The sequence below is a fragment of the Microcaecilia unicolor genome, chromosome 12, assembly GCF_901765095.1.
Source record: "Microcaecilia unicolor chromosome 12, aMicUni1.1, whole genome shotgun sequence".
NCBI classification, from domain to species: Eukaryota; Metazoa; Chordata; class Amphibia; order Gymnophiona; family Siphonopidae; genus Microcaecilia; species Microcaecilia unicolor.
Genome location: NC_044042.1, coordinates 3882344 through 3898303, shown reverse-complemented (window position 1 = coordinate 3898303; position 15960 = coordinate 3882344). Strand labels below are relative to the sequence as shown.

Below are 15960 nucleotides of genomic sequence, written 5' to 3'. Positions count from 1 at the left end.
GGGGATAGTGCAGGGCAGACTTATACGGTCTGTGTCAGAGCCGGTGGTGGGAGGCGGGGCTGGTGGTTGGGAGGCAGGGATAGTGCTGGGAAGACTTATACGGTCTGTGTCAGAGCCGGTGGTGGGAGGCGGGGCTGGTGGTTGGAAGGCGGGGATAGTGCTGGGCAGACATATGGTCTGTGCCAGAACCGGTGTGCCAGAGCTGGTGGTGGGAGGGGGGACTGGTGGTTGGGAGGTGGGGATAGTGCTGGGCAGACTTATACAGTCTGTGCCAGAGCCGGTGGTGGGAGGCGGGGCTGGTGGTTGGGAGGCGGGGATAGTGCTGGGCAGACTTATATGGTCTGTGTCAGAACCGGTGGTGGGAGGCGGGGCTGGTGGTTGGGAGGCGGGGATAGTGCTGGGCAGACTTATACGGTCTGTGCCAGAGCCGGTGGTGGGAGGCGGGGATAGTGCTGGGCAGACTTATACAGTCTGTGCCAGAGCCGGTGGTTGGGAGGAGGGGCTGGTGGTTGGGAGGCGGGGATAGTGCTGGGCAGACTTATAAGGTCTGTGCCAGAGCCGGTGGTTGGGAGGCGGGGCTGGTGGTTGGGAGGCGGGGATAGTGCTGGGCAGACTTATATGGTCTGTGCCCTGAAGAGGACAGGTACAAATCAAAGTACGGTATACACAAAAAGTAGCACATATGAGTTTATCTTGTTGGGCAGACTGGATGGACCGTGCAGGTCTTTTTCTGCCGTCATCTACTATGTTACTATGTAATGGGACCAGGCAAAAAGGGGCGTGGTTATGGGCGGGGAAATGGGCATTCCAAAATTTACGCCCTCTGCGCCTAAATCTACGTGCCAGGATTTACGCTATGCTTTCATTGGTGTAAATGGAGGAGTGTAGTTTTAAGCGCTGGGATATCAACTAAGTGTATTCTATATTCCGTGCCCAAAATCTAGGCGCTGATTATAGAATACGCTTAGGCGGAAATTGGATTTTATAGGCGCCTTATATAGAACCCCACCCCCCCTCTCTGTGCGTAAGTGGGAGCCACACCCCTGTGTTCAGCCCAGTTACAAATATGCACTACGTTTTACATTGGCGACTTCATAAGACACGTTCTACCGTCACGGTACTAGATTTTCTCAGCTAAGGAAGCCTAACAGCTCCTTTTCTCTTGATTAAGCCATCAGCCAAACACAAGAGATTTAATACACCCCCTGATGCAGGCCTTGGAGCCGAAACACGGTCGTGTCGGGTCGTTTTTTTTTTTAGCTGTTATATTAAAGACTTTTTGACTTCCTCCAACTGTCCTCACTTTTTTTGTTCTATTGCCTACGTAAGACAGCTACATATTTACAGAATTGTGCCTACACGGCAACATTGACACATGTGTGTGACAGTGGAAACCTACCATGAGCACACTAGAATTCTAAACATTCATAGACACCCTGGGTGATTACTTGCTGGTGTCCAGTTTATACAATTACACTTCAAGAGCTTTGTTACATCAGAGACCAAACACATTTGTGTTTTCCTTTCGATCTGTCAGTGCCTGGCTGCCCCCCCCCCCCCCCACCACCCCCCAAATCTCATTCAGCAACTGAGGGCTGGGACTCAATCCACCAGCGCCTTGAGATGTGAAGGCCTGGAAATGAAATGGAAAAATCAGGAAACCAACATTCTGTTCAAGTTTTAACAATGCGGCCTGAAGTGGAAAAACAGTAAATTTTGCAAAACTTAAAACAACTAATGAGCAGGGGCGTAGCCAGACTTCGGCGGGAGGGGGATCCAGAGGCCGAGGTGAGGGGGGCACATTTTAGCCCCCCCTGCCATTGCCGACACATCCCCACCACCACCACCAACAACTCTGACCCCCCCCCCCAACCCTCTCGCCCCCCTCCCGCCGCCAACCCTCCATCGCCGTCACCTACCTTTGCTGGCGGGGGACCCCGACCCCCGGCAGCCGAGGTCCTCTTCTTCCTTGTACGTGCAGGATGTGAGACTCAGAAACAGAACGAAGGAAGAAGAGGACCTCGGCTGCCGGGGGTCGGGGTCCCCCGCCAGCAAAGGTAGGCGACGGCGGGTTGACGGTGGAGGGGGTGGGTCGAGAGGGTCGTCGGCAGGGGGGGTCCAGGGCCAAATCTACAGGGTCCCAGGCCCCCGTGCCCTAAGTAGCTATGCCCCTGCTATTGAGCATTAAGCTTAGTCAACATTCACATTCACATGCTACAGTGTCAATGGTTCTTATTTTCAATTCCACTTCCTAATTTCAGCAGACAACATTGTAATACAGGCATATTTTCAAAGCACTTAGCCTTCCAAAGTTCCACAGAAACCTATTGAACTTTGGAAGGTTAAGTGCAGCAGTTTGCAGGTCGATCTCTAGCACGGGATATATTTGCAGTAACGGTTAGGCAAAAATCTGTTTTGAAAAAAAGGATGCTTTGTTTTGTGGGTATAGAATACCGCTCTTCCCTGATAGGCCCTGGGTCGTTTGATGTTGGAGGACAACCTTCCTGCTACTGAAGTCTAACATTTTGTGGGGAGAGACTTTAAGCTTCCCTGAATATATATTTGTGGATCCCGCTCATTGGGAAAAATCTCTGCTTGATCAGACGTTGCTGCGATCTATTGGTTTTTTGCTCGGGGTGGGTGTGTGGTTTTGAGGTTAAGCAATGATAGTTTTTTTTTAGTACCTGGATATAGGACAAGTGGGTCCTTAGTTTCTGCTACTTTCTTTTTGAATTTTGTTGCTCTGTCCTCTTTATCTGGCCTGGCAGCTGTTATGATTTCTTGTTTCTTTTTCCTATATATTGATATACTAGTAAAAAAGCCCCGTTTCTGATGCAAATGAAACGGGGGCTAGCAAGGTTTTCTTCTGTGTGCATGTGGGAGTGTGTGTGTCCCTGCCCTCTCTCCCTTCCCCTGCGCTGTCTGTCCTCTCTGTCCCCTCCCCCCTCGGAGTCGAGTCCTTCAGTGTTAAGTTTCCTGCTGTGCTGTGTTACAGAGATAGTGAGGGCTTCTGCCCGCTCTCCCCTCCCCTCTCTGAGTCCTTCACTGTTACAGAGAGAGCGATTTGATTTCGTGCTTTGCTGTGTTTTCCTTCACTGTTTGTGTTACAGAGAGAGCGAGGGCGGGGCAGACACTCATGGGGAAACCGGATATCTCTCCCCCTTCACACTTCCGGCTGGAGGCTTCATTTAGAACGTTGGTGGTGCCTTTTATATATAGAGATACGTTTATTGGCTTTTTCTTTTCATTTTCTGGTGCAATATATTTTTAAAAGCTGAAATGAAAAAGAAAAATCTTATGTACTATCTGAGCTGCACATCGTTAATTTTGGGGTATATTTATTAAACGTTAGCCTCAGCTAAACATGCATTACTGGTAAACGGGCCCCTTCGTGTTTTAAACACAGTAAAGTTAGTTAAGCAATTATGCAAAAATGAGCAAAACGTTTTTTTTCCAATCGCTTCCACTTTCCACAAATGCTACATCTCTAGCAGTGTCTCCTTGTATCAGAAGTGTTCACTTACTCATTCTGCTTTAATGTACTACTTGTAGCCCATGTCTCTGCCAGCCTGGCAAGGAACAAACCCTCCAGGAAGACCTTAGGAAATTGGAAGGCTGGGCATCCAAATGGCAGATGAAATTTAATGTGGACAAATGCAAGGCGATGCACATTGGAAAGAATAATCCGAATCACAGTTACCTGATGCTAAGGTCCACTTTGGGGGGGTCAGCGCTCAAGAAAAAAACGATCTGGGTGTCGTCGTAGATAATACGCCAAAATCTTCTGCTCCAAAAAAGCAAACAGGATGCAAGGTATTATTAAGAAAGAGATAGTGAATATGACCGAAAATACTATAATGCCGTTGTATTGCTCCATGGTGTGTCTGCACCTTTGAGTACTGCGTTCAGTTCTGGTTGCCATATCTCAAAAAAGATATAGCGGAATTAGAAAAGGTTCAAAGAAGTGCGACCAAAATGATAAAGGGGATGGAACTGCTCCCGTATGAGGAAAAGCTAAAGAGGTTAGGGCTCTTCAGCCTGGAAAAGAGACAGATGAGGGGAGACAATGATTGAGGTCTACAAAATCCTGAGTGGTGTAGAACGAGCAGAAGTAAATCGATTTTTTTTTACTCGTTCCAAAAGTACAAAGACTAGGGAACACTTTAGGAAGTTACATGGAAATACTTTTAAAATAAATAGGAGGAAATATTTTTTCACTCAACGAATAGTTAAGCTCTGGAGCTCTTTGCCAGAGGATGCGGTAACAGCAGTTAGCATATCTGGGTTTAAAAAAGGTTTGGACAAATTCCTGGAGGAAAAGTCCATATCCTGCTATTGGGACAGACATGGGAAGCAACTGTTTGCCCTGGGATTTGTAGTATGGAGTGTTGCCACGATTTGGGTTTCTGCCAGGTATTTGTGACCTGGCTTGGCCAATGTTTGGAAAACAGGATACTGGGCTAGATGGACCATTGGTCTGCCCAGTATGGCTACTCTTACGGTCTATATTTTATTTATTTAGTAGGATTTATTTACCGCCTTTCTGGAATAATTCACTCAAGGCGGTGTACAGTAAGAATAAATCAAACATAAGTAATAGATAGTTATGGCAGTAAAAACATTCAAATAATAATACAAAGTATGTCACAGTTATGACCATGAGATGGACTGAGAGACCGAGGGTGGGCTCAGTCAGAAGACTAGCACGGTTGAATGACATTATCCAGCCACAGACTACAGTGAAGATTAAAGCTATGAAAACTGAAAGTTCATAACGCTTCAGCCACCTCCATGAGGAGTGCAGTGGGCTGGGGAAAAGGTTCTTTCATTGTTAGCACGTGCTAAATGGTTAATGCACCCTCCCACTGCCAGTCCCGCACCAAAAATACTAGGACTAGGGGGCATGCGATGAAGCTACAATGTAGTAAATTTAAAACGAATCAGAGAAAAGTTTTCTTCACTCAACGTGTAATTAAACTCTGGAATTCGTTGCCAGAGAATGTGGTAAAGGCGGCTAGCTTAGCGGAGTTTAAAAAAGGTTTGGACGGCTTCCTAAAGGAAAAGTCCGTAGACCGTTATTAAATGGACTTGGGGAAAATCCACTATTTCTGAGATAAGCAGTATAATATGTTTTGTACATTTTTGGGACCTGGATTGGCCACTGTTGGAAACAGGATGCTGGGCTTGATGGACCTTTGGTCTGTCCCAGTATGGCAACACTTATGTACTTGGGATTCTGAGTGGAATCTTGCTACTTTTTGGGGTTCTACATGGAATGTTGCTAGTCTTTGAGATTCTGCATGGAATCTTGTTATTCTTTAGAATTCTAGAATCTTGCTAGTCTTTGGGGTTCTACATGGAATGTTGCTACTTTGGGATTCCAGAATCTTGTTATTCTTTGAGGTGTCTGCCAGGTTGTGACCTGGATTGGCCACTGTTGGAAACGGGATGCTGGGCTCGATGGACCTTTGGTCTGCCCAGTATGGCAACACTTATGTACTTATGTATGAAAGCTATCAGATGAGCCCCCAGTTTGTCTTTTTCCAAAGAAGATCTGGAGAGCAGAGCAAGGTAAGTACCTATCTTCTCAGTTTCTGCTTTCCATTCAGGGTTTTCTCAGTGGAGAGAGAGCGGGAGCAGAGTTGGTAAAGGGTTAATTTGCTGTACAAGCCCCCACGTGCATGATTTTTCTCATTTCTTGCGGGAGGTGGGGTGGGGGCCTGGTCTTAAGCACCCTGTGGACAGGTGCCAGGACATACCCTGGTTGAGTCTCCCAGGAGAGGGAGAGTGATCGACCAAACTTACACTTCCATTATGGGGAGACGCCTGTTGGATTTGTTTTCCTGCCTGTCTCACTGTCTATCTCTAATGCCCTGTGTAACGAGGAAGACAGTTTTATCCAAATATATATAAACTAAATCACAATCTACAGCATTCTTCTAACGCAGACAGTAAGGTCATATTTAATAGTTATTCTGTTAGAAAATGGCGTTATCTTGTGCAAGCTTCAAGGTCCCAGGGTAACAATTTCAGGCGTCCATAGGCGTAGTTTGACTGTTTCATTTGGGGGGGCAAAGAATGGGCGGAGCGTATTAGCATATCATTTGCATATATACATATGCAAATGAATATGCTAATATGGAGGAAGGAAAAAAGAGCTGTGATAGAAAAAAAATCCAGGGAAGATCAATAAAAAATAACATTATAAGCCTGTACTCTATTATGCTGCACAATGAAAACAAATTCCTTACAGGTTTGCTTGCTTTGTTTTGAGTGAATGGCGACAGCTGCGCAGGGGAGTGGAAAAAATGAGAGTTACCAAATGATGTCTTTTTCCTTCTCTGGACTCAGGACGCTCAGGCTCAGTCACTTCACTTCCACTACGGACAAGGTTTGCAGCGGCGAACTAGTCAGTCAGTAAAAGCACCGACAAACAGACAGGCTCGACTCCGTCCTTCACTTCTCTGCCCTCTCAACGTCCCGCCCGCCCGAAAGGAAATGACGTCAGAGGAAGGCGGGACGGGACGCAGAGAGGGCAGAGAAGTGAAGGACGGAGTCGAGCCTGTCTGTTTGTTGGTGCTTTTACTGCGACTTCGGGTGAAAATTAAATAAAAGTCATAAGTCGTTTCATTTCGTTTGGGGGGGCACTGCCCCCCCTCGCCCCCCCCCAGTCTATGCCTATGCAGGCGTCCCAGTTCAAGCCCCGGCAATGTGCGCAGAATTGCTCATCGCTTCATTAGCAGCGATTTAAAGTCTGCCCGAGGCTTTGGGCACAGAAAGCTTGTGCATGAAACTCACTTTTCCTGTACCCAGAGCCAGCGCACTTCACTAGGAATGAGAAACCAAAGGAAATGGAAAAGGGAAGTTTACAAGAGAAGAAGCTTCGGAGAGAGGATGGCAGAACCCATGAGCCGGACACAGGCCCTGTTCCTGACGGTCGTTCCTTCTCTATTGAGCTGTCAGGAGCTCTTTTCACAAATAGCTAAGCTCAGAAACCTTTGCTATGTTATATTTCTTGGATCTGTGTGGCCATAAGATAGATGTTCATGATTGCTGGCTCCTAGTATTGTAATATTCAGGCTGCACTTGTTTCAATAAAAGACCTTGTTAAATTTAAAAAAGAAAGAAAAAAACCCTCAAAGGATGAGAACACAGTTTTCAGAAATGCAAACTTTAATCCCCAGGGCCTGAGATACACAGACAGCAGCACCAGGAATGACTGTTCTCCCCCAGAACACGCCATGGCCACCGCCGATGTGTGGCAGAAATAGCAATTTGGAATACATGTATGAAAAGTGAGCTTGAACCAGGGCTGCTGAGAGGGGGAGGGGGAAGGATTTCCCAGGCCTAGCCTCCAAGGGGGGGCCTGGCACCGAGGTCTCTCTCTTTCTCTTGCGCCTGTGTGTCAGGATCCGGGCGATTGCGTTAACGCGATAACCCGGTCCCGGCACACAGGAACAGGAGAGTGACAGACTGAGGGAGCAGCAGATACAGGAAGTTAAGGGGGTGGGTGGTGGGGGCGGCTGCTGCGGCCCTGTCTCTCTGCAGCCCTGGCGTGAACTGTGCGTGCAGCTGTGGTTGTGGAACCCGCTGCTGCGTATCGTGACGCCTCCAGGTTCTTGTCCCGCTCTGTGGACACCGATGAACTCTGCAGCTGCCTTTCCCCAGCAGTGGTGATTAGTACAAAAGTGAGTGGGGTTAAGGTTACGGCAGGAAAACCTGCAGGTGCCACAGGCAACTCACCACTATACATGTCAGTGTGATTCAGAAAGAAGGACTCATTACGGGGATTCTCTGTAATAAACAAAAAAAGATAAACAGCGAAGCAGGGCACACAGCAAAGCCAAGACCTGAGAGAAGGGGGAGCGAAAGGCAGAACAGCTTCAAAAGCATTCACAATGCAGACAGTCCCAAGCAGCAGGTCAGCTGTAAAAACATGACTTAAAAATACCACAGTTCCTTCTTCATAAACAGAGCAGGCTTTAGAAACCAGGAGGGATGGGGAGGGGGAGAGAGAGAGGGAGGACCAAAATAAAGATCAGGATGCATTTAAAATTTGGAAGACTAGAGGTACTGGGCAGGGTGCTCCACCTCCAAAAAATGACTGGGAGGGGGGGCATGGCTCACCACACCAGCAGTAACATACATACAGCAGTAACAACGTTGTATGCAGGGGCTTTGGAGCTCTGTGGAATCACTGCCCCCATCCTATGTATGAGCTTTACTGTTACCATGGTCAACTCCAAGCCCCACCCTGAAGGAACCCGAGGAGGGGGGGGGGGACAGGGATTCCACAGAGTGCGAGACTACTCGCCGGCTCCAAAGCCCCACCCTGAAGGAACCCCATGCAGAGGAGGGGGGCAGGGATTCCACAGAGTCCGAGACTGCTCGCCGGCTCCAAAGCCCCACCCAGAAGGAATCCCATGCAGAGGAGGGGGGCAGGGATTCCACAGAGTCCGAGACTGCTCGCCGGCTCCAAAGCCCCACCCAGAAGGAATCCCATGCAGAGGAGGGGGGCAGGGATTCCACAGAGTCCGAGACTGCTCGCTGGCTCCAAAGCCCCATCTTGAAGGAGCCCCACACGGAGGAGGAGGCAGGGATACCACAGAGTGTGAGACTGCTCGCCAGCTCCAAAGCCCCACCCTGAAGGAGCCCACCGTAGAGGAGGGGGGCAGGGATTCCACAGTGCGAGACTCCTCACCGGCTCCAAAGCCCTACCCTGAAGGAACCCCACAAGGAGGAGGGGGCAGGGATTCCACAGTGCGAGACTGCTCGCCGGCTCCAAAGCCCCACTCTGAAGGAACCCCAAATAGAGGAGGGGGGTAGGGGTTCCACAGAGTGAGAGATAGCTCCCCACACTCAAACTCTTGCAATATGTTATTCCTGCTGTACCAGGTCCAATATGTGGCAAGACTCCAGCACCGGAGGCGCTAGGCTATGTGTAATCTGGGCCTGGAGGGGTGGAGATGCCGAGAAGAGAGGCGGAACAGCAAACAGTGGAGGGAGAGCCCAAAATATGGAACAAGAGGGGTGGAGGGAGAGAAGGGAGAATGAGATGGAGGGAGACGTACACAGGACACTTTGATGAAAGTCATTTTTGCACATACGTGGCCTGGTATTAAATTCTGAGCAGCGTTCATGTACACGCGTAGATTATACAGTGCGCTAATTCATGTGCGTACTTACTTAACCCCTGCGCCATCAATGAAGGTGTAACAGCTGCCACTTATGCCTATACTTTATAAAGACACAAGGGGGCTAAGTGTCTTTATAAAGTAGCGCCCAGGCAGGTGCCTGTTAAACTAGGCACCACCCCCCCCAAGTCCCCCTGAAAGCAAGGACCACGTCGCTGCCCTGGAGAAGGTGTGAACATGTGCACAGAGTCTGCGGGTATTTGAGTGTTTCATAAACACACATGTACACAGAAGATCCGCCCAAATCCCGCCCCTGTGTAGACACAGATCATGTAGAAGCAGCGCAATTCCATGTGTAAACCCCAGTGTATGTAACTTTTAAAGAACCATTTTCAATATGGGAAAAAGCTTTATAAATTACATCCAAACACAGGTATAGTTTGTTTTGGGGGAGGGGGGGAGAGCAAGGGGTAGTGAGGTTTTTATTAGTGGGAGGAGAAGGTGGGCCAGTAGAGCACCTGAACTTGGAGCATTTGGGGAGGTATTGCCCCCTCTCACACCCCCACCACGCTCCCCTCAAACTTCACCTACATCCCTAAAGACAGGCAAGGAGAAACGGACACAGAGAGGGACAGAAGTGGGGACCCTCTTGGTCTCATTACTCCCTTTGCAAGGATTTCTTGGGCTGTACATCTGTCATTCTGTTAAGTCTGGGTAGATAAATCTCTGGAATATAGGAAACAGCAGTATTCAAAAGGCAGAAAGATTAAAACACATGCTGAAGCTGAAATCTGGCAGGGAGCTCTGCTTGAACTCGGGTTGTGAAGCATCCCAAGAAGTCCCCAGCACCGAGCCCGAAATCCTTCCCATTACCCCGCAGTCTGCTCTCCAGAGGCGGGCGTGAGATGCCCTGTGGAACCATCGGCAGAGACTGCTCTGAACACCTCCAGCTTTCTGACCACACAGATGGTACTGAAACACACGGACGAAACCCTACATCGGAGGAGTAGCCTAGTGGTTAGTGCAGTGGACTTTGATTCTGGGGAACTGAGTTCGATTCCCACTGCAGCTCCCTATGACTCTGGGCAAGTCACTTAACCCTCCATTGCCCCAGGTACAAAATAAGTACCTGTATATATGCAAACCGCTTTGAATGTAGTTGCAAAAACCTCAGAAAGGAGGTATATCAAGTCCCATTTCCCTTTCTCTATTTGAGATTCTACATGGAATGTTGCTATTCCACTAGCAACATTCCATGTAGAAGCCTGCCCTTGCAGATCAGCAACGCGGCCGTGCAGGCTTCTGTTTCTGTGAGTCTGACGTCCTGCACGAACGTAAAGGATGTCAGACTCACAGAAACAGAAGCCTGCGTGGCTGCATTGGTGATCTGCAAGGGCAGGCTTCTACATGGAATGTTGCTAGTGGAGGAGTAGCCTAGTGGTTAGTGCAGAGGACTCTGATTCTGGGGAACTGGGTTCAATTCCCACTGCAGCTCCTTGTGACTCTGGGCAAGTCACTTAACCCTCCATTGCGCCTGGTACAAAATAAGGACCTGAATATATGTAATCCGCTTTGAATGTAGTTGCAAAAACCTCAGAAGGGCGGTATATCAAGTCCCATTTCCCTTTCCCTAGGCATGGTTGGACCTCCAAATCTTTTCCTCCCTCTGCCGCCACTCACAGTTTTCAGTGCTCTGCTTCAATGTTGCAGTGAATGCTGAACTAAGGCAGCCTGCGCTCAGGGGCAATGATGGGGAGGACAGAGCTGCTGTGGGACCTGTGAAAGTCCCATTTTCCTTTCCCCCTTTCCCTTATGACATCACAATATCAGAAGTGAGCCAAGTATTGGGCAATCAAGCCATTGTGACATCACTGATGAGGTTGGCTCTTATTGGTGGAATGAGTGGAGGAGTAGCCTAGTGGTTAGTGCAGTGGACTTTGATCCTGGGGAACTGTATTGGGCAGTCAAGCCATTGTGACATCACTGATGAGGTTGGCTCTTATTGGTGGAATGAGTGGAGGAGTAGCCTAGTGGCTAGTGCAGTGGACTTTGATCCTGGGGAACTGTATTGGGCAGTCAAGCCATTGTGACATCACTGATGAGGTTGGCTCTTATTGGTGGAATGAGTGGAGGAGTAGCCTAGTGGTTAGTGCAGTGGACTTTGATCCTGGGGAACTGTATTGGGCAGTCAAGCCATTGTGACATCACTGATGAGGTTGGCTCTTATTGGTGGAATGAGTGGAGGAGTAGCCTAGTGGTTAGTGCAGTGGACTTGGATCCTGGGGAACTGGGTTTGATTCCCACTGCAGCTCCTTGTGGCTCTGGGCAAGTCACTTAACCCTCCATTGCCCCTGGTACAAAATAAGTACCTGAATATATGTAAACCGCTTTGAATGTAGTTGCAAAAACCTCAGAAAGGCGGTATGTCAAGTCCCATTTCCCTTTCCCAGCTCTAGAAATTAGTACCGAGCGGTAGTCAGTCACAAAAGCAGATTATGCAATGCCAAACATAGCATAGCGAAAGCAGAGAGAGAGGCAGATCTGGAGACAGTGAGGAGAGAGGGTCTAAAACCCATCCTCATCACCTGGGCCCAGCCATGGCATCTCCAAAATGTAACAGAGTGCAAGTGTGTTTGTCTCTGTGTGAATGTTGCTACTCTTTGGGGTTCTGCCAGGTCCTTGTGACCTGGATTGGCCACTGTTGGAAACAGGATACGGGTTAGATGGACCATTGGTCTGACCCAGTAGGGCTATTATTATGTTATCTTATGTGTACATGTGTGTTTACATCTAATATAATAATTTGTTCCTCCAACATTCCAATGTGTCTCACTGGGATTGTAACCACCTGCTGACATCACTCCTCCAATGTTCTCCGTCTCCCTCCCAGTTCCATGGGACCCTGGAACTGGGAGGGAGGGATGGAGGGACAGAGGGAAGGGGGACCCTGGAAATAGGAGGGAGGGAGGGAAGCTTTCTGCTTCCCTCACTAGCACTGAAAGGCTGTGGATAAGTGACAAGTCCCTGAAAAGCTCAGACCCCCTCCTCTTATTCAGGGACCTAAACACATGCTTTAATGCAGAGGCGGGCAAAGGGGGTTTTTAAGCGAGCCACCTTAGGGGGTGCTGCCTACACTAGGGGCCAAGAGGCGGTTGTAGAGCTGAAGGGGTCCTTCTCGAAGCTCCTGCAGAGGAGTGGGGAAGAGGGGGAGCCATGAAGCAGCACACGAGCCAAAAGCAAAGGAGAGGGGAGAGGGGAAAGGTCAAGGTGCTCCTGCCACAGCTCACACAATGGACTCATGAGAAAGTGGACATCATCAATTGCCATCTAAAAATTGGAACGACACCCTGCCACGACTGAACAAGTCACAAAACGCATGGTACACTGTGGCCAGAAAGGAAGAGCCAAGCTTAATAAAGCAGAAGAAAACACACTGCCAGGCAGTGCAGAGTTCTGGTATCGGTCCTGGAAAACACAGATCTCCGGTTAGGCTGTCCTTCTCAGTACTGGTCCAGTGATACACTAACAGGTCTGAAACGGGGATCCACGGGTTCTGGGAGGCACATCTTGTTATGCAGATGTTAGAAGCAGTATTGGACGTAGATAATAAGAGACAGACTTACTTGTCAGGACCTTCAGGCTGAAGGGGAATTTCTGCTGAATGGTGTGCGTGAAATGGAAGCGAGCGTTACAGCTGTAGTCCGTCCGGGTGTCAGGCAGCATGACGTTGGAGAAGTAGAGGTCTCCATTTAGACCCTGGGAAACCCGTTTATCCTGGTGGATTGGCTCCATAGCTGAAAAAGTGCACAGAAATCCAGGTCAGCCAGGTGAAGTGACAAAGATCCAGTGACCCCCCCCCCCTCAAGCGCAGCCTTCCCCGAGCCTCTTGCAACTTACAGCTACTCATCCAGAAGATGACTGGGGGAGGCATCCCAGGAGGAGGGTTACACTGCAGAACCAGAGAAGAACCTTCTTCCACCACAACAGGGTCCAGATTCTCCTTAGGCCATAAGGGAGATCCTACGTTACAGCCCAAGAAAAGAAACAGAAATAGTGACCTGAGGTGATTAGTGATGCCACTGACTGACAACTAAGACAAAAATATAACACCGAATTACCCTTCCCCTTACTCTACCCCAAACAAACACTGAATGACCAGCCCTCCCCCACACTGAATGTGCCCCAGGAACTCGTGGCCACCATTTTGAGATGGAAATGACAGGAGTGGGGGCGACTGGGAATTGTTCCTGTTCACACTGGGGTTCCAATCTCAAAATGGCTGCCAGAGGAAGTCACGGCCACCATTTTCACTACACAGCTGGCAAGGAAGGAGTGACTCCGGTTCGCAACTGCTCCGAAGAGATCACTAGACCACAAGAGGTTTTTGAGGGTAGGCATTGGGAGGGCCTACAGGTGAGGGAGGGGGAGGGAGATGGTGGCAGCCTGGGAGGGATGGGTTTTCTGTCAGGGGAGGCTGAAACCAAGCAGTGAATTTTGGCCATAGATTCAGTTTTGGCCAGAATCGAAAGCCCCAGTTTCAGTTGCTCTCTAATGGTGGTGGTGGGGGGATAACTTGCCAGAATTGATCCTTTTTCTGCTGTCAACTATTTTGTATCCCACATTAAACACGGAATGGATCTCTCTCTTCCCCTCCCTCCCCTCTCACAGCATATAGAAACACAGAAACAGAGAAAATAACGCACATAAAGACTATGTGGCCTGTCCAGTTTCCTACCATCCACTAGACCGTCCTTTCCCTTAGAGATCCCACCTGCTTGTCCCACACTTGCAGGTTTCATGCATTAACCACTGCCTCCATGATGCAGGGTGCAATAACGCTGAATGGTGTCACCCCCGCTGTGATCCTGCCCCTCCACGGTGTACATTTCAGTAACTCCAAATGGTGCTACCCCTGTTCTGTACCCTGCACAAACACACTGAAAGGTAACAACCCAGCAAAGCACCTGGCCTCTCCTGGTTCTTCCCCTCATGAAACACCAACGTGCGGACAATCACTCACTTGAGACCTGCAGGAGGATTTTGTTGGAGAGGGCTGTTCCAAACTCATTGCGGGCGAAGCACTGGTATTCTCCTTCATAGTCCTCTGGTCTCCCCCCACTGCGGAAATCAACGTTCAGTGTCCCAGACCTACGGGCCATCGACACCCTCGAATCCTTCGCAATATTGAAGAACTTCCCATTGCGAGTCCAGGTGAATCTGTGGAGCACAGCAAAGTCTGGAAAAGGCTCAGCTACCACGGAGTCAAAGTACCACAGCATAAAAGGAAAACAAAACTCTCACACAGCTGCTGACATCATGGCTTGTTTACACACTCAGTTCATGACATCATCACCACATAACAGCCTACGAGAGAAGGCTCCACACGTGACACAAACCCAACATCCCCCCTTCTTGGTGACTTCTGACAATATGGTGTCCATTTCTCTGCACCATGAGACCTTTAAATCAATACCAGTTCAGGGATTTGCCCCAGTACAGAGGGGCTGAGTGCCACTAAATTGACAGATTATAATTCAGGGGTCCATATTCAAAGCAATTTAACTAGCAGGAAATGGCTCCTGACAGGTTAAATTGCATGATCAGGGCCAACCACTAATTTTCAGTGGCAGCGAACTGAAAACAGGCTATTTTGGGGGCGTCTGGGGTGGAGTTGGCACTTGGATGGTTAAGTGCCAAAATTCAGTACTTAACTAGCCAGGTTAACCACATAAATAGGACCACATAAAATTTAATCCTATCTTTATAGTAACATAGTAGATGATGGCAGAGAAAGACCCGCACGGTCCATCCAGTCTGCCCAACAAGATAAACTCATATGCGCTATTTTATATGTATACCTGACTTTGATTTGTATCTGCCATTTTCAAGGCACAGACCGTAGTAATCTGCCCAGCACTAGCCCCGCCTCCCAACCACCAGCCCTGCCTCTCCCCCCACCGGCTCTGCCACCCAATCTCTGCTAAGCTTCTGAGGATCCCTTTCTTCTGAACAGGATTCCTTTATGTTTATCCCACGCATTTTTGAATTCCGTTACCGTTTTCATCTCCACCACCTCCCGCGGGAGGGCATTCCAAGCATCCACCACCCTCTCCGTGAAAAAATTCTTCCTGACATTTTTCTTGAGTCTGCCCCCCTTCAATCTCATTTCATGTCCTCTAGTTCTACCGCCTTCCCATCTCCGGAAAAGGTTCGTTTGCGGATTAATACCTTTCAAATATTTGAATGTCTGTATCATATCACCCCTGTTTCTCCTTTCCTCCAGGGTATACATGTTCAGGTCAGCAAGTCTCTCCTCATACGTCTTGAAACGCAAATCCCATACCATTCTCGTAGCTTTTCTTTGCACCGCTTCAATTCTTTTTACATCCTTAGCAAGATACGGCCTCCAAAACTGAACACAATACTCCAGGTGGGGCCTCACCAACGACTTATACAGGGGCATTAAAACCTCCTTTCTTCTGCTGTCACCTCTCTCTATACAGCCTAGCAACCTTCTAGCTACTGCCACCGCCTTCTCGCACTGTTTCGTCGCCTTCAGATCCTCAGATACTATCACCCCAAGATCCCGCTCCCCATCTGTACATATCAGACTCTCACCGCCTAACACATACGTCGCCCGTGGATTTCTACTCCCTAAGTGCATCACTTTGCATTTCTTCGCATTGAATTTTAATTGCCAAACCTTAGACCATTCTTCTAGCTTCTGCAGATCCTTTTTCATGTTTTCCACTCCCTCCCGAGTGTCCACTCTGTTACAAATCTTAGTATCATCCGCAAAAAGGCAAACTTTACACCTTCTAACCCT

General features: G+C 48.8%; 1 protein-coding gene across 8 annotated transcripts in view; it reads right to left on the bottom strand.

Annotated features, from left to right (window-relative positions):
• Window positions 1-15960, bottom strand: part of NFASC (neurofascin) — a 155619-nt gene that overhangs the window by 70611 nt on the left and 69048 nt on the right. For 7 of the 8 annotated variants that reach the window (XM_030220554.1, XM_030220558.1, XM_030220556.1 and 4 more), the window contains exons 5-7: window positions 14155-14351; window positions 13032-13154; window positions 12758-12928 (exon numbers count right to left, since the gene is read on the bottom strand). In XM_030220554.1, coding sequence (XP_030076414.1) covers window positions 12758-12928; window positions 13032-13154; window positions 14155-14351 — 491 coding nt within the window. Of the gene's footprint in view, window positions 1-7743; window positions 7795-12757; window positions 12929-13031; window positions 13155-14154; window positions 14352-15960 lie in introns of all 8 variants that reach the window. The other variant, XM_030220553.1, reaches the window with a different exon arrangement.